Genomic DNA, 19,157 nt, shown 5'->3' with positions numbered 1-19,157 from the left:
GTGCAGCTTGAATAACTGAAATTTCTGGTCATAACTGTATTTCCTTTTCTACAGTAATCCATTGGGTGTTATAAAAGCTTGTTTAAATTCGAAAGTTTACATCTTGTTATTCAAATACCTTTTTATTTAATATCTCGGCAAATAATGAGCCTTAATATTTTTTTTTTTTCCATCTACAATATGCTGAGGTAATTTTTGATCAAAATTATAAAAGGCTGAATTCTCTCAAAAACTGCTATTTAATTCCTTCCATGATACCCCTCAAGAAAGCGTGCTCTCTAAGTATTTGCTTTTTCGAGGCCTATTTGAAGATCTTTGAATTCTTGTTTTTTAAGCCGCTCGAATCATGGGTAGTCGCTCTTTAATTTTTATTGTAAATGGTTTGAAATGGGCTTTTATAAAATTGATTCTCTCCCATAGCTTTCAGTACTTAATACAATTTTGGTGCAAGACCCAGAACAGGTCACATCTGCTTTAAAATTTTTTCCTTGCTGAGTTAGAAATACAAATGCAACATTTCCTCAGCTGCGAGTCATAGCTGCAGAAACACTATTACCCAGGCTTTGTACTTAAGTATGTATTAAATTCTCATTTGTTACTTCATCTGAATTCCCAACTTAATTCAGCAGCAAATTCAAGTAAAGGCACCAATGCTTGTATAACAGGGCGCAGTACTCTAAAAGGGTTCCCTGTTGCGAGTTTCCTCGGCTGTAGCAAGTTTGTATAAGGTCAAAGTCCTCATCAGAAGTTTTACAATTGAAGATGTAAAATTAAAGACATAGAGCTTCTTTTAATTTATACTATTCCTTTTCAGATCGTAGTTCCTCCAAGGTACGGCAGTGTGCAGAGGTTACAGCGAGTGGATAACTCAGAAATATGGCAGAAAACGGATCATTTCACCAATCAGCAGCTTCAGCGTCATGAAATTCAGTACCATCACCTATCTGAGTCACCAGATTATGATGAATTCAAAGTAAGTTATGACCCAGGGTAACATTTTTTTTTTTTTTGCCGGAGTTTAGGGTGAATCCAGGCTTGGAACTTCGCGATTTGGCTAAAAAAATCAAGCAAAAATTAATCTATATCTTGTGGATCTGCTTTTTTAATTTGCGGAATATTATTTAAGTAATCGTCGAAGGAAAGTAAAATTCTCAGTGGTGACTGGTGGCGCCATCTCTAATCTTGAATTATCCCCTGGATTCACCTTGAAATGTCATCAAGCTTCAATTAAAAATGATTAGGAGCTTACATTAGTGTGTAGCTAGCTCCTTTCGTCAGTCATGTACACGGCAATGAGTATTAATACATTTAAGCAGTATAAAGTTCAGTGTGAACAGGTGATCCTCAAAATCCCCTCTTTTCAAATGACTCCTTCTTGAAGAAGGAGTGTCAGAAATTTCAACCTGTCATTATTAATTTTTCTCTATAATATCTAAAGTTTTCCTGTTTATCTCAAGGAAAATTTTAGTCATGGTAACTACGGTTAATCAGTTCCTCTAATGGCCCAGAAATTTTACCCAAGTGAAAGTAAATTGAGCAGTTTACTGAAGACCGAATTTTAAAATATTTTTTAAAAATTGACCTGCTCTAGTGAGATAATTTTTTTAAATTTGAGCAGCCTACTAAAGGCGGTTTCTCACTTCATTTTCTGACTTTCTGAAAGACACTATAAAATGTTTAATTTTTAAAATTTTAGTTTTTTTCGGTTTCTGATGTGTAGTATCATGTGAGCATCCTCCGTTGAAGAAAACATTGTTTCATAAATAGACGAACAATTGAATGGAATTCTTGCGTAGACCGTACACTTATGGCTTTTATTGAAATTGTGTGACATTTCAGTCAGTCACCTTTACTTAGGGCTACAAATGAATCCTGTGCTTTTCTGAATACCTTAACAAGAATGATTGAAATTTCTCTGTCTGAAGCCTTACACAATCCTACCATCTCTAATTTAATTTAATTTTTCTCTTATTTTAGTTCAATGTGTCCGTGCTAGACATCTCAGCTGCCACAACCTACGATTTTCGGTTGACATTTGTGAGGCTCTCCCTTGTTTTGGTAAATAATGAAGCTGTGGAAATGACGACGAATTTGGAAGTCCCGGTTTCTGCAAATCATCTCATGTTAATTACGGATCCTCTTTACACTGATCCGAGTTCAATTTTCTTCGAGGTCACCAAGTTACCCCTCTATGGTATCCTCATGCGCAGGTAAGGTTTCTTCAACTTTGCTGAGCTTGTTGTGGCAGCATTTTTTTGGTAGATATCCCAGCTAAAAACTGTCGTAGTGACTGCTATTTTCTGCGGTGTGTTTTTATTGCACTGCCAAGTTTTAAGAATGCTTCCTGCACATCTCTTATGAAACACACATTGTGGAGACTTCGCAGCAATCTATTTATGACGAGAACATGAACGCCAAAACATTCAGCAGGGAACAAGATAACGATAGTTCTTTTATTATGCTTTTAAGTTTGCAGGAATTAAGCCTAAAAAAGGCACAAGACTAAATTCCCCTCCAAATTGTCCAAGAACTCTTCGTCAAAGCTACATTATTTTCCTACTTAAATTGCTGAATGGGTTAAAATTAAATCAGAATGTGTCCATAATATAAGCATTGTGTTCCACAAGGAATTGGTTTTTGTATTATCTGTTATAAATGATGTTCATTACAGGTTTACCTTAAATTCACTTGAAACAGGATATGTCTTCTCTGTTGACAAAACCTGTTCTCACATCTTCAAGTCCTGTAATTTTTCTTCATGCAAGTGATTCAATCAACTTAAAAAAATTTTGAAGACGTTGGAGTCAAGTCTGAAAACTACTTCTCTATAATCAAATTATGATGGGAAAATTCTGTCGTAATTAGGTTTCTTTACTACATAAATCATCTTTTGCAAAAGTTTAGGAGAAACAACTGAACAACTGTAAATTTTCAATTTAATCGGACTTAAAATTCTCAGCAGGTTCAATACAAGCAGGTGCGATCATAGTCAAACTTTCCTTTTTCCATTTTTCTCTCTACTTCTGTTGTAATATCTCTGGTGATAACTGGAACTGTCCGGTCAAGATGTATGAAATAAATTTTATTTTGTCTCATTTTTTTCTCCCTAGAAGTCAGATTTTGTCAGTTGGCTCGACGTTTACTCAGCTGGATGTGAACAGTGGTTTCATTGAGTATAAAACTCACCGAACAACCTACTCCCCTCTCTCTGATTCATTTTCTATTCGAGTGGCGGCACAACACTGCTCACCCATCACATCAGTCAGTGTGATATTCAACTACACTCCAAACAAAACTCTCATGAATAAAGTTCGAACTTACTTTGACAGACTTCAGGTATGAAATTTGTGATCGTTTGACTTCTTCTCTAAATCCTCGAGAAATTTCTAATGACTTCTGCAATATAGATTCCTTTACAGCTTTTCCAATTTTCTTAATTATCACCGTTGCTCGTTTTTAACAGGGGAAATCTATAGCTCTCCAAGTGAGTTCGGCAGAAACATTGTTAAAATCTTTTGAAAGTTCATTCAAGTGATGGTCAACAAAAATTTCTATTTGCTGAGAAGAAATTTCAGAAATCTCTCTCATATCATCTGTTGCTATGAAACTGGATGTGGGATATCTCAGAGATTTTAAGCTGTTAATTAACGCTCTGGTTGACGCTCAAATCCTCACCCTCAAATCTCATTAAGTTTAAGCTCTCTCCGTAAGGTGATTCGTCAAGCTCAAATGAAGTGGTCGAAGTGGAGTGCGATGTATCGCATTGATTAGGTCAAAAATCTCGGCAGATTTTGAATTTTTAGCAAAGAAAAGGACGATAGCCCCTGCGCACAAGCCTAAAGAATCATTTTAAACCCAAAAATCAACAAAATTCCGAAAAATGAAAGCAGAAAAGTGTTTGGAAAAAAATCTCGCATTCGATACAGAAATCGATGGCTGAATCGAATGCGAAGTTTTTTTCCCAAACACTATTCTGCTTTCATTTCTCGGAATTTTGTTGATTTTTGGGTTTAGAATGATTCTTTAGGCTTATGCGCAGGGGTTATCGTCCTTTTTTTCGCTAAAAATTCAAAATCGACCGAGATTTTTGACCTAATCGATGTGATTTATCACATGCTAGTTTGACGACGTCACTTGAGCTTAGCGAATCACCTTAAGAATTCGCCCAATTGTGCATTCCTTTAACAGCTGAAAAGAACAAGATAAAGAACAGGCCTTCAATGTCTTTTCCAAGTTGGTTGTCTTTTCACTTCAAATGAAAGTTATCAACTGTCATAAAATTTGGTTAATCTCCAGTGAAAATGCCGAAATTAAATAGCTTTTACAGGAGTGATAAAAGTTTTGAGCCCTCTTATGTTTCTCATTGGCTTTAGCAGTTCGAACCCCACTATTTCTCCAAATTTGACGAGTGATCACCTTTTCTTTTGCTGACTCATTTCTGTTGAGAATAATGTTATATGACGCTCCTGCAAAATCTTACTAAGTTAGAGTCTGCGTAATTTAAAACACTATCTGGTTATTCCTGCAGATTTTCCCTTTTTCCTCTTTTCAATTCCAAATTGCTGAATGTTTTGTAGAAAAAAGTCGTTGTCAGTGTTCAGAATGCGCTTCAGGTAAAAAAAAGTAAAAAGAAGTGAGTAGGTGGCAATGAAAAAACAAAGTTTTCAGGGAACCCCTGTAAAGAATACTTTATTGGGAAGCATCATAAAAGGCAAAAAATAGGTAATGAAAAAGTAAAGATTTTAATGATTGTGCCTTAGTGAACAGCCTGCTGAACTGAGTGACTCATTGCCCAAAGAAGAAGGACGCTTCAATAATTCTCTCTAATTTCTTTGTTTTTAACCAGGTGATGGAAGGCGGTCTTCAAACGATTTTAAAAAGTCAGCTGAGTATAGAGATCAACGAAGTCTCTCTACTCTATTACAACGTGACGCAGTCACCTCTCTATGGCGAACTCAGCATACTAGATCCAGCTCTCTCCTCGATCGTCAAACAAAATGTCTCGTATTTCACAACTGAAGAGCTGGAAGCGGAGAGGCTCGTCTATAAGCACGATGACTCTGAAAGTCGCACTGATACGTTTAGTTTTGTCGCCTTCTCCAGTCCTCAGGAGGATTTTCAGGTAATGTTTCTTTAAATATAAGTGCTATGTAACTTAAATTATAAAGATTTAAAAATCGCTAGTGAAGAATGTTCCAAACATCAATATCGTCACTTGGCTGACAGAAGGGCGTAACTAAAATTTGAGATGAGCCTGGGAAAGAACTAAGGTTTATGGACAACAGAGCTCACTATTGAGTGTTGTTACGCCCTTTTGTCAGGAAGGCGATGGTATGTTGAAAAAATTGCATTGAAAGTTTTTTCCCACCAAGGTTCTCTCTCTCTCTGTGATTTAGCGAAGCTTTTAGGTGAGTCATGGAGTCCAACCTAATCTAAATGTGGGTGTGAAATTTGAATTTTAAGTTCTGAAGAAAGAATAAATAAGCTCAATCAAATAAATGATGGAAGATTATTTAGACTCATTCTCTCTGAAAATCAAGTTTTTGTCCCCACAGAATGCGTTTCGAAAAATTATCACATTTTGATATTATCAATATGAAACCACGCATCTTGGTTAGTGACATTGCAGGTCTCTAATCATATTTTATTTTTTGGATGAATGACGTATCATGGTCATTGCACATTATTTCCTGTAATTTCCTTAAGAAACATTTCCTGCAAAAATTGGAGATGTATTGTACCTTGTATTTGAAAAAATCAAAGAGCTGAAATTTAATTCTGAAACTCCCCAATTGAGGTATTGATTTTTGTGTAGGCACCACCAATGTGTTCTTATTTCAGTTCTAATCGGTCATGATTGTTTCTCATTCAAGTACTCAGTGACTTTCTCTTTAAATCGCTGTGTGATAATTTTTTACAGTTTGTCAGCACGTTTAACATTTCTGTATCATTGAAAAATGACAATCCGCCTATCTGCGTCACCAGCAAGTGTTTGCATGTAGTGAAGAAAGGAGAGCGCACAATAACGAAGGATGTGCTGGAATTCACCGACAGTGACATTGATTCTACTCCCAAAGATATTCATTACACGAGACACGTTCTACCGAAAGGAAATATTTTCAGCATCCTCAACCCTGGAGTGCCACTGTTCGACTTCTCTCAGGTACACAGATTTGTTTTTTTGCAATTTTACCTAAGTGAGGTTTTCGTTTCGTTTTTTCTCCACCCTCTTCTCTGACTTGGAGACAAATCGAAAGTTACCACCTTGTTAAAAGTTACCTTGATATGATGGATTCTTCTCAACACGGTGAAGATCCAGTTACAAGCTTACAAAGTTTGGTTGCTGTCTTGTTTTTGCCCATTTGTCAGTAATTTATCTAGATTTTTCCATGCTGAAGTGGAGTTGATGACTTTTTTCCCTTGAGCACTACTTTTTTTTGCAAACTTTTGATCATGCAAGAACAACATATGTAGTCCCGGAAAGTTTTTGATTATTCAAGAACTCTTCACAATGATCTGTAGTTAAGATGATTTTTTATTCAATCGTAAAAGCACATGAACAATCACAACATATAGTAGGATCTATTTTCCCATGAACTTTCAACTTTTTGAAAGGATTGGTTTCTTCATTAAGAAAATCCTTTTTTCCTTTTCTCCCTTTTTTCTCCTTTATAGGATATAGGAATAATGTCACTAAGAAAACAATTTCTCTCTTTCAGGCGGAAATCAATGCAGGTCTAATCGTCTTCCAGCATGACGGGGAAGAAAATGCCAACGTGAGTTTATGGGTATCTGATGGAGTCCATCACACAGAGTGCGTCTTGGAGATCGAGGCCTCTGAACCTTATCTCCGCATCATTAACAACACGAAATTGGTGTTACAGCAAGGAGGCTCCAGCTTTATTTCGAGTCAGAATCTCTTCTCGGAGACCAACGTTAACATTCCCCTGGGCTCATTGAGGTGAGAGTCTTAGCCTTCATTTTGAAAGTCCATCGGGATAGATATTTTGCTTTGCTCTAACAGTGATATGTGTCGTCAAAGATTACACTTTGTGACGCTGGAATTATGAAGATGAATTGAAGCCTTATTTTGAATTGTGTGTATTTAGTCCAACCAAAAGACGTAGTTAATACAATACGAGTTTTGGTAAACTGGGGAAAAAAAAAAGTTTGAATGAAGACCAAATTCATGTCATGATTCTCAGTTTTTAGCTTCAATTTTTTTCTAGCTTATGTAAATCTTTAGTAGATTGTTCTTTTTTACTGGAGCCCTAGTAACTCACAACTCCTGTTGCCGTCTTGTTCAGTTGAACGTAGATTCATTTCAGTTCTTTTCACAATGTTGTAATGTTTTAAAGGCTCTTCAAAAATTCTAATCTTCTGAACAGCAGTTACAAATCATTCATAAAAAATATCATCATAAATGTTTCTCTGTCTCAGGTATGACATCATCGAAGGACCATCACATGGTCGATTGCAGCTAGTCAATCAGTCTTCTCCTACATCTACGTTTTACCAAGGCAATGTGACAAACCTTAAGCTACTGTACCAGCACAATGGCAATAAAGATTCGATCAAGGATGCTTTCAAATTCAGAATTGCAGCAGAAAGTGTGACACAGGAGGACATTTTCAACATCAGAGTGTTTCCTGCGAGTTACTGGGAGCCGCTATCTGTCCTGAATCAGTCGACCCTCATTGTCGAAGAGTCAACAAGTGTGAAAATCACTCAACAAGTATTGCTGGTAAGATTTCTTCTAAAGCGCTTGTTTGCGTTGTGACATGAGTGATGAGAACGACTCTTGTCAAATGAAGACTTACAGGAAGTGAGTTTTTTCTGTCTGATTATCAGGACCCCAAAGCACGGAGGCAATATTTTTTGCAGAGCAACTTTTATCAAGTAGAGTCCGAAAAGCAGGTTTTGAGCTTCGGGAGGATAATTTTTTTTTTCACACAAGTTGCGAGCGACTTTGTTCATTTCTGTGCAGAGAAAATGGTGAGGGATAGCTCCCTTGACTGTGATAATTTTAAGCTTAGGAAGCTGTAGATCGATACTTCGAATAACTTTTCGATTATGTGAACTGCAGATTTTGAACAGTGATTTTTTTAAGTGTTATGCAAGGCTTAATCTTGGCCAAACATTCCTCTGGGCCATCCTAATTTTGATATTTTAGCTACGAATGTCTTTTTTCCCAATTTCTTTTCTTTCTTTCCCAGAAATAGTTCAATATTGGCAAAAACCTGAGGATGGATCTAGTTTTGTAGTTGTAATGTTTATACCGTCAACAGGGTTTCTAATAGTCTTGAAAACCTAGGAAGTGGGAGAATTCAAATGAAAAAGGGAATTTGGCAAGTTGTGCATTGGCTTGGGAACTTCTGACGGTGCCATTCAAGGAAGCGTGCACAACTTCCATGTGGTTTTTTCCCTGGTTTGATATTTATGAAGTGGAATTTTCATCCAAAGCTCCAGGGAAGTTAGTGTCATTGAAAGATTACAAAATCTAAGAGGAAGTTTCAATCGAAGGTCAGGGAAAAGTCAGAGAATTCTGACATTTTTGAGTCAGGAAAAAAAGCTGTAAGTCAGGGAAAGACAGGGTTTTGGAAAATTATGAAATGATGGAAACCCTGTCTCGGGCTTCAGATATCCTGATTTTTTATTTTTATTAATGAAGAATCAGCCACTCAGAAATTTTAGTTTTGCTCGTATCCTTTAAGTAAAATTAGTACCACCTCTAAATAAAACAAGCAGTTGTTTTACAATTACATCAATTCATAATGCAGAGTTTACTATTTTATTTATATGCAACAATTGAATCTTCATAAATAATTTAATTGAAAAAAGGATGGTATTTTTTTTGCGGTCAATGTGATCACTATCCGTTTCTCAACTTCATTTTTGGGTTACTAATTCATATTTTTGTACATTTTCCAGGCGCAGCAATCGAACGTCCTTCCATCAGATATCATTTATCACGTTAGGAAATCCCCAATGCATGGGTACTTGGAAGTGGAGCATTCGTCGGAGGATGGGAAGGACAGGATCCTCACAACTTTCGACCAGTCGATGATCGATAGCGGCAAAGTTCACTACGTTCAAGCGACAGCCAACCAAACGAAGGATAGAATAGTTTTGGACATCACCAACGGCATCACTTGGTCCCGTGGTGTTATTGTAAGTAGCTTCAATCTGTCTCCTCTCATCACTTAATTTTCCTCTTTCCCACTCCTTTTCATTTCTTTCTCTCTCTCTTTTTTTTTTTTTTTTTTTTTTTTTTTTTTTTTGGGGCAGGACAGTCTATATCCTAAAACCCAGGTATAATTCCCTGCGTGAACTTAAAATAAGTTTAAAATATTCAGAACAGTACGAAAACAGTAAAACGCTGTAACATGAACTTATAAAATACTGCCTTGAGTATCAGGTTATCTATTTTTGCCCCTTATTAGAATAAATCAGTGTTTTTGTGTATGAGGTTTTTTTTGTTTTTTTTTTTATTTGAAATGAGGATTGACTGATTTCATCTAGGAATCGGTATCATTTTTGTACCGTGTGTTTTACCACTGATTACTTGGGACAGGAAGGGTTTGTGCTAGGATAATTTTTCAGCCTTGCAGGTCAATCAAGTGAGTGATGCTGGTTTTCATGGGCACCAGACAAATGGCAAAGTTGACAGGCGTTCTGATTTCTTTCTTTCGGTGAAGATATTCGGATTATACTGATCGTATGGCCCAGTCTTAGGATCCCCCAAAAATTTAGGATGAACTGATGTTCCGCATCTCCAAGTTGACCTAATTCTTATTAATCAACAAGTTCAAAGTTCTTGGGCCTTTGATTTTGAGAGGGCGTTCAAGCTGTTAATTATCATGTCAAATCAAAATATCCAGTTCCTTATTTCTTTATGTATTTTTATCTCAATAAGATTAAATTTTCATTCTCTGAATTATTTCAGGTGAATATTGTCGTTGTACCCGAAATTCTTTTCCTCGGAAGCGGTCAGATGCGAGTCGACGAGGGCGGAAGTGTGACGTTGCTCCCTCTACTAGTTCCAGTACTGAGCGAATACTATTCTCCGCTGATCTCAGAGTATCATGTTACTAAACAGCCGCGCTTCGGCAAAATCATTTCAACGACTTCCTCAAATTCAAAAAATTCCATCTCTCGGTTCTCTGCGCAGCAGCTTCAGGCAGGGCAAATATTGGTACGTTGTTTTTTTCCTTTCTTTTCTTTTGAAGAATTGAATCAGTTATTTATTTATGACTTATCAATTTCTAATTTTGCTTTGTTCCACAAAGCATAATATGCAGATGTATGTTCTAAGATGCAAGCTAACTGCACTTCAGATAGGAAAAAAAAATTAATTTCAGGTGATCCTTAAGTCTTACTCTTACCATGTAAATATGTTCATGTGTCTGTGTTTTCGATTAATTATTTTTTGGATTTTGTTTTAATTTTAACAGTACGTTCATGATGGCAGCGAAGTGTCAGGGGATATTTTCACTCTGATTGCCAAAGCTGGTGACAAAGAAAGCACGCCAGCCAACGTTCACGTGAATGTAACACTAGTTAACGATCAGCCTCCGAACGTGGTGAACAACACAGTTCTATCCCTCTGGCGAGGAGGATTCAAAGTTATTTCCCCTCAGTTTTTAGGTAAGACTCATGTAAAATCCTCGTTTTCTGTTCGACAAAAAGTTGTGCATTTCTCAGCATCCTGGATACTGAAGCCAAAAGTGCCCTCTTTTGCCTGGAAATTGTGGAAAACAGGGCTCAAGATGCATTGAAACTGAAGGATTTTTTTTTTTTTTAAATTCTTCATAAGTATTTAATCATATCTTAGAGTCAAATTAATTTGAATGAATGTACCTGTAAGTCAATAGTTAACTGTCATCTCGTATTTTTGTCCTTGGCCATCCAGAAGAACTGTCTTTTCTCTCTTTCTTTTTTATTCAAATACTCTGAATTTATTTTCATTTGAAGGCATTCTTTGAAGTTAATTTCTTTTGCTAGTTTAAGAAGGAAGCTGATAAGCATTTTAACTCTAAAACTCTGATTTTAGCACAAGTCGATTTTAAAAGATAGGCTTCAAATTGTATTCATGCGTTTTTATTCTCTAGAAGCTTTGTGCCTTTTGGTCGTGGGTGTTGAAAAATCAATTGCTGCCTTGACTTTGTCATTTTCATTAGTTGGCACTAATGAAAGTCAAATTTCATTCGTTCATCTTCAGGTGCAAAGGATCATTACTGAGAGAGCCATAAACAGAAAGATCTTAGGTTTTTCCTCTGAAGCGTTAAACTAATAATATTTATATTTAAACTTTTCTTCTTCTTTTTCAGCTGCCTCTGACAAAGACACGCCTCCAGAAAATTTAACCTTTGCAATTGTATCAGCTCAGAATGGTCATGTAGCAATTAAAGGAAGCATCTCACAGATGGTCGACAAATTTACTCAAGAGCAGATCAATAACAATTCCATCGTTTTTGTCCACTCAGGTACGCAAATCCAATGGGATTCTTTTCTTGAAGGCTCTTTTAATTGGCTTAATTCCTTCAAGAAACAAGGCGACATTATTAGTAGAGGGAGCAATCCCAGAGGAACATAATTAAAAACATACATATCTAAGCATAGTTATCAGAAGCATATGAAATCTAAACACAAGGGGGAAAAGTACGTAAATAGATTTTGTTTTTTAAGGAAAATGGTGAAAAAGTTAGGAAATTCAAATTGGAAATTGAAGCTTTAAGATATAAAGAACTTCAGATAATTAATACAGTTTACTTAGAAACGAAGTTAAAGAAGGCAAAGTTAAGGAAACTCAGGAAGAACAGGGTATTTTGTAGGAAAGGGTTGGTAGGTCTAGAATTGAATGGACGTATCGATATATTGAACAGCGACTATCAATAGTCTCAAAAAATCCGTGTAAAATACACACTAATACAAAAGCGGATCATGAGGGATCTTATGGGAGCGCACTCACACATACAAAAAATCGCTCGATAGCCATAAAAATCTCCACAAGAACTTGGTAATACCTCACTACAATTCGATATATTAGAAGATTTTTTAGAGATTTTTACATTGATCAAACGGCAGAGTGATAGGAAAGTTATCTCCAGTTGATCACTGGGAGAACAATAAGTGCTGTGTGAATTTTAACAGGAAGATGCAGGTATTAAATCCTCCATGGTAAAACAGAATAAGAAAAACGATTGGAAAATCCAGCAATGCTGTAAAAATGAATGAGATTTCTTAAAAGAAAGGATTTTAATGTGAAAACATACTTTTTTTAGTCGAGTCACTTTTGACAAGAAGAGTTCAAAACCTGAATTCGGGTCACGATGGAAAATGCTGAAGTATCCAAGAGAGTTAATCACAATGCCAATCTTTTTTATGCCATCAGAGAGGTGTGAGTGAATTTGCATCCCACATTTGTGAGCCTTGATTGTGGAAAATTTGAACTTCTGAAAAGATTTTATAAAAATTGTGTCTTGCATTGCACTATTCAAATTGTCCAAACTTTATTTTCATGCGACTTTTTAGTTTTTCCTCCTAAAAGACTGCTAACACTTACCATCATGCAGTTTACTAATAACTCAAGTTTCAGCTTTTATTTACCAAAATTCGTTTTTTGGTGGATAGTAATGAACGAATGAATTATAAATTTTTACAATTCTACTTGATTATAAATGACGGACGAAAGACTAAGAATATTTTACGAATCGTCTTTCAGGTCAGCCAATGAACGGAGAGTTTGATTTCGTGCTTAGCGATGGAGTCAAATCATCTGGTCCTCACACTTTCAGAACAAAGTGGAATCAGCCAAACTTGATCGTACGGAAGAAGAATCGCCTTCACGTTTTCCCTCTTCTCCGAAAACCCATCACAGCAAGCCATCTCCTGGCTCTTTGTTCAGATGAGGATGCCGCAGTCATTTTTGTGATAAAACGATCTCCATCCAAAGGCATTTTACTGGTCAACAATTCCACTCCGTTGACAGCGTCGAATTTCTCCCAGGCGGACGTGAACCAGTCCAGCATATGGTACCAGCATAAAACACCGTTCGGCGAGAGCGCTAACAATGACTCTTTTCTATTTGACGTATTTTCCTCATCTGCTGAGCCGATTCGTGATCAGGTTCGATTGCTATCTTATAAAAAATTAATGCATTAAGTATCTAACATTGTATAAATTAACTTATCGTGAAGGAGTCTGAGGGCATGGGACTGTAATTCATAGTTGTTCCCTAAACTTATAGGCTGCGTTTAACCCTAAACTTTTCAATGGTTAAGAAAGTCTTAGGATATAAATAACAAACATGAATGCCGCCTCCTGACCATCTCTTTCTTTTCCACAGTTTCAAGATGCAATTACCACTTAATTATATAAAGTAGATTTTTCAAGCTTTTTAACTTTTTTTTAAATGTGTATAGAATAGTCCTTCGAATTGCTTTCGGAACTCTTTGAAAAGCCCTTGTAAGAAAAAATGAGAATCCATGCTCTGTTCTGTACGAACATGCTTCCATTATCTACTCAGCATACAATTTGATCTAATACCACAATGGGCCTGTTGCAAACTTTTGCTAGAGCAAAACTAAGAGTTGTTTCCTACAGATAATGCCTCAAAAAATCACGATGAGCGCATCGGCAAAGTCTGAAATGCACTCATAACTTCACAATCTGCGTAAGAAATTTGCGGTTTTTTTGAGCTTCCCGCTTCGAAAACGATACTACGGTACAGGTGAACATTTTGTTAGAGGAGTCGTTCCATTGGCGACAATACTCATCATGGCCGACGCCAGTCCGCCAAAACACGTGTGATGGACGAGATAACACTTGAACAGATTAAACCATATAACAATCGGCGTGTTTACGTTCATATTTTCCTCGCCCGCCTTAATTGACCTTGAACTCTCCTCGAATTACGCGAGGAACTGCGCAAGCGTCGGCCATGATGAATATTGCCGACGATGGAGCGACTCCTCTAACAAAATGTTCACCTGTGCAGTAGTATCGTTTTTGAAGCGGGAAGCTCAAATAACGCAAATTTCTTACGCAGATTGTGAAGTTATGAGTGCATTTCAGACTTTGCCGATGCGCTCATCGTGATTTTTGAGGCATTATCTATAGGAAACAACTCTTCATTCTGCTCTAGCAAAAGTTTGCAACAGGCCCATTTACAAGAGAGAGGGAAAAAAAAGAAGAAAAACTTCTGAAGTGAGAGAATGTCTATTGGAGTTTTTTTTATTATTGAAGAATCTTTTGACAAAACTCTACCTCTAAGTCCAAGAAGGCTGGCTTCTCAACAGGTAATATTAAGGAAATGAATAACAAAAAGGTTTTTTTTCGGTATCAAACTGTAACAGATTCATTAGTTTTAATTTGGTGTAACAAATTCCTCATCTGGCTTATCTGAGTCTCAGAATATGAGGGGAAAATATAACCCTGAGAAAAATTTAACACTCTTAAGAGAAATCAAAACAGGGTGTCTAGCATCAGGATTTAAAATCAATCAGGATTTAATCCCGATTTCATCAGGATTTGAGGGAAAATCTGTCATAAAATCAGAATTTAAGAAAAGTGGGCCGTCCAAAATTCTAGAGTTCTGCTTTCGCATACGCTCAGGCAGAAATTTTAATTTCTCCTCACAGCAAATTAGGATTTGGAAAAATTATGAAATCAGGATTTAACAGTCAAAAATCAGGATTTCTTGAAATGAAATAAAACTAGACGCCCTGCTAAACTTCAAGGTTTGTGAGTTAGCATTAAAGTTAGAGATGCGGAAAAATTTCAATCAGATATATATGCACTCCTGCTCACCATCACTCGGAACACAAATCTCTTTTTCAGTCTTAATTGAAGCATAATGTTTTGATTTTTTCTTCCAGGTTTTTAACATCGACATTTCGGTCTCTCACGGAGGTATTGACGAACTCCTTGACCAGAAGATTGCACTTAAAACAGAAGAGGGTGGCTCCATACCTATCAAATTGAACACATCTGGACTCGTCTCGTTTCTAAAAGAAAACGTCGGCATCATCAGCCCTGAAATTCAGATCCACGTCCTTGCTCCGCCCAGCAATGGTGTGCTGTGTCTGATGGGCGCTTCAAAGCATGGTATAGAGTGCAACATCACTGTCTTCACTCGCTCTCAAATCAACTCAGGCATGGTAACGTACCGTCATGATCATTCTGACACAACAACCGACGAAATCCTTCTTTCGCTCCTTCTTGACCCGGGGGATGTCCTTCTTTGTAATATTTCGTTGGCGCTAGAAATTTTCCCCGTTAACGATCAACCGTTCAAACTATTGACAACGTCTCCGAAAATTTCGGTCGTTCAAGGTCAGAGTCATATTATTACTGATGAGTACCTCGCTACGGAAGACTCGGACACTGAACCAGATCAGATTTTCTATGAAATTGTCAGTGCCCCCAGCCACGGTCATTTGATTTTGAATGGTAGCACGAATGTTGATCGTTTCACTCAGGCTGATGTTAATTGTGGACGGGTAATATACGTCCATGACGGTCCGTTGCAAGCGACCAGCTTCTATTTTCGAGTTTGGGACGGGCAGTTCACTCCGAATTACACCATTTTTAACATCGCTGTTCTCCCAATCAAATTAAACATAACTCTACTGAAAGACGTGTTCATTAAGCAAGGCTCCAGTTCGGTTCTATTATCTGAATCTATTTTTTCCATAGAAACAAACACTAAACTTGAGGGTATCATGTTTAATGTTACTACACTGCCTAAAAATGGAATAATTCTCGTTCATAATTTTTCTAGCCTTTCTTTTAAGCACTCTGATCTCACTTCTAAACGAGTAATGTATGTTCAGACTAATATGACAGCTCCAAACGATGAGTTTGAGCTATGTGCCTTCTTTTCTTTCGAAGACGCTCCGAAAGTTAATAATATTCATGTTAATGTAACGGTGGATGCATTGTTCAGAGCAGGACAATTCGTTCCCTTTTCGGGGACCAAGGTCAAACTCACAACTGATTTCTTAGATGCTAGTCAACTAGCAAAACTCTCCAACGCGGATCCTTTCTATAGAATATTACGGAAACCCAAATGGGGCAAATTGAAGAAAATTATTCGAAGCTCAGGTGAGAAACATTCGAGTAAGGAGAAAGAAGTTAGCAAATTTTCTCATGAAGAAATCCGTAGCGGAGTAATATATTATGTTGCTAAAAAATTCCCTGATACGCAGGAAGACAGCTTCCAATTTATGCTTTCTGTGGCTGCCTTTCAACCAGCCATCGAAGAATTACGTTTTCAAGTCATTGGAGAACTCGGCACTCCAACGACAACTTTCTCTCCGTCTTGGCCCCGAATTCCAGGACAAAAGTTTTCGATTAATCCTGACTCTGGGGTAGAGATCGCTAGTCCAAACATGAGCGACGATTACCTCTTATTCGTGTGTATGATAAGTGGGGTGATAGCATTGTCGATATTTATTGTGATTCTCGTTAGATGTAGGTCCAAGCCTCCGTGTGATAGTCCAGAAAATGATAAAATGGACCTCCCTGCGCCTTTACCTTTACCGCGACCCCCGGATGACTTGATGCCTTCTTCACCGCACCCTAAACGACACGCGCCTCCCTCAACTAGGTGTAGGGTGATTCCCATGAGCCATCCGAACTCTGTAACCAGTTCCGAACCGGAACGGTCGGAGGCAGATTTGAATTTCAGGTACCCTTACGGTACCGTTGATGAGGATTGGAGCAGTTATGAGCCCTCGGAATCCAATTATGCTCAGAACCAACACGTTCCCATGCTCAGAAGAAATCAATACTGGGTTTGATATTACCTCGAAACCTGCCTCTTTCAACGCTAACTTGAGGCTGGTTTTCCTTGTCTTTTGTTAATTTCTTATCGTGTAAATATTGAGAACTTTTTACTGATTTTTTTTACCTAATTGTAATTAGCTCATATATATTTTTTAAGACTGTTAGTTTGTTTTTCAAGGTGACTCGATCCCTTGTAATAAGTGCAAGGATTCAGTCACTTTCATTTGCACAGTTCCTCACTGTGAGCTTTTTTTCAGGTGTCAGGTAGGTCAGAACTTTCTCCAAGCAATCTTAGATATCAAGGTCCCCATTCTTTTTTTTATACATATACGTTTTCATGTATGTTAAATTAATTTTTGACTTTAAAATCTGAAAAATTTTGAAGACTAGTTCACATGTCTTCTTGAAAAATGATGTCTTTTCTGTTGAAATCAGGCGGTATTTGAATGTTGGTATGTTTTTCTCTAGCATGCCAATCAGTTCCTATTAGGGATTCAAGGTGTTCAAATTTTATTTCGGAAAAGTAATCAATCTGAAGAAGTCTCTATTTGTATAGGAACGTTCCAAGTCAGTACTTGAATATTAGTAATGACCGTATTTCATATTGACTTCATACATTCTTATTTCATATATTTTACCACTTAAAATTTGGTAAGTTACTTTAATGGATGTAACGCCAAATTGATTAGAGTCGCCCATCTGAATATTCCCTTCAACTCCTTCTTTTTTTCTCAGTTCCCCTGAAGGTTTTTTTTCATCAAAGACAGAAATAACTACGAAAATTTGTTTCAAAACGTCGATGTGACCAGATCTGTGAGAAGGGTAGCAACATTTATGAAGTTAGCACAATTTTGATTTGCCAAAAATATATTTGTTTGGGACATATATAAGGTTGTTGCTAAAAGTTCAGACAAATTTTCTCCGGAAAGACATGGTCCCTTTTCACAGATCTAGTCACAAATTGTATTCAATTTTCATCCAATTTATGCAGTGAGTGTAAAAATGTACTGAAATTATAAGTCACATTTTGGCATGAACCCATCTATTGCACTGAAAAAAAGCTCTTCTGAGTTGAAAGGATTGGCCGCAGTAAGGATAATAAGAACATTTTCTACCTTCATTTTCATGTGGTGTTACTGTATGTACTAATTTTCACCCATAGTTGGTAGATTGAGTCTTTTGGACTGTGTGTTTATAATAAGGATATTATGTCTTCTGTGAAGACTGAGAAATCTAATGGCCACTATGTTAGGTGCATCTTTGAGTTCTCTGCCTGCTTATTTCTATCTTCTGATTGAATTGTTGATGCTGTAAATTATAGACCCTTGTAAAGGTTGTATCAAAAGCAAGAATCGCAGTAAATGCGGGATTTTTTTTAAGCTATCTCAGATGTTTCGGAAATTTTGAAGCATATAGTTTGCTCAGAGTTACTTAGCCTTTTATCATTGTACTTCCTCCAGAAAAGTCGTTTGAACCATCAGTCAGAATTATTGATCATTCCAGTCAAATTTTCTAATAAAGCTGAGCATCTTTACTAGAACGAGGTTTGTTCGGAGAATCAAACACACCCAGACCGTAACTGAAGCGCTCTGTGTGAGCAGGGATCATCTCGGCTTCATCATCGCGGCTTTTCAGGATCATAGTTAATATTTTACTGATCGCAAGGAAAGTGAAGGCATGCATCTCATTAAAATTTTTACTGTAAATTTTTCATGATTATCGAATGGGAACTTGGCGGCTAAATTTGACACATACAGATATTTTCCTATTTTTCTTGCACAGTTGGAGAGAATTAAAAAACTTCGTGACAAATAAGTCCAAAAATTTCTTTAGATCTCTCTATTCATAAAGCCCAATGAAGACGAGAATTTTTTTTCCGGAACATCCACAGATACCCTGATTAGACTTATCAATCCTGAAGTGCCACCTTCTCTACTGATAGTCTTTTATTTGGACACAAGGGTCTCCTTTATTTGTTATGTTGATAGCTATGTGTTTGTATCGCAGAGCATTTTATGTTCAAAATTCGTCTGTACATTACAAAATTCTTTCAAATGTACCAGTGTAGATATTTCAGTCGTTAATTTTTAAGTCTGTAATTTCGAAGCACATAAAATTTTGTCTACCGATTCCATACATAATGTGTGATCTATTTCATTCCGTGAACAGAGGTGCTGAGATGCGTCAGTCTCTCTGACTGTAGGTGTTTCGACGGTTGCCATTTTTTGTGCCAGAGCGACGTGCGATATACTGCATTGATTCGTCCCATAATTTCAGCTACTTGTCATTTTTTTCGAATTTTGAGATCGCACTTCTGTTGTCATGAAATTAAAGAATTCATGTACCGAATTTGACAACAAAATTCA

The 19,157-nt window shown here is 37.0% G+C and overlaps 1 protein-coding gene across 1 annotated transcript in view; it reads left to right on the top strand.

Moving 5' to 3' along the window:
- Window positions 1–18,925, top strand: part of kon (chondroitin sulfate proteoglycan 4-like protein) — a 39,649-nt gene extending 20,724 nt beyond the window's left edge. Inside the window, 13 exon segments of the mRNA XM_019051204.2 lie at window positions 815–973; window positions 1,978–2,210; window positions 3,111–3,336; window positions 4,847–5,122; window positions 5,921–6,163; window positions 6,720–6,961; window positions 7,441–7,744; window positions 8,932–9,171; window positions 9,947–10,195; window positions 10,455–10,647; window positions 11,331–11,486; window positions 12,725–13,128; window positions 14,880–18,925. Coding sequence (XP_018906749.2) covers window positions 815–973; window positions 1,978–2,210; window positions 3,111–3,336; window positions 4,847–5,122; window positions 5,921–6,163; window positions 6,720–6,961; window positions 7,441–7,744; window positions 8,932–9,171; window positions 9,947–10,195; window positions 10,455–10,647; window positions 11,331–11,486; window positions 12,725–13,128; window positions 14,880–16,805 — 4,851 coding nt within the window. The 3' untranslated portion in view covers window positions 16,806–18,925.
- The last annotated feature ends 232 nt before the right edge of the window (window positions 18,926–19,157 follow it).

The sequence above is a fragment of the Bemisia tabaci genome, chromosome 9 (genome assembly GCF_918797505.1).
Source record: "Bemisia tabaci chromosome 9, PGI_BMITA_v3".
Classification (NCBI taxonomy): Eukaryota; Metazoa; Arthropoda; class Insecta; order Hemiptera; family Aleyrodidae; genus Bemisia; species Bemisia tabaci.
The sequence above is the reverse complement of the archived record's forward strand: the minus strand, read 5'-3'. Positions and strand labels throughout refer to the sequence as shown.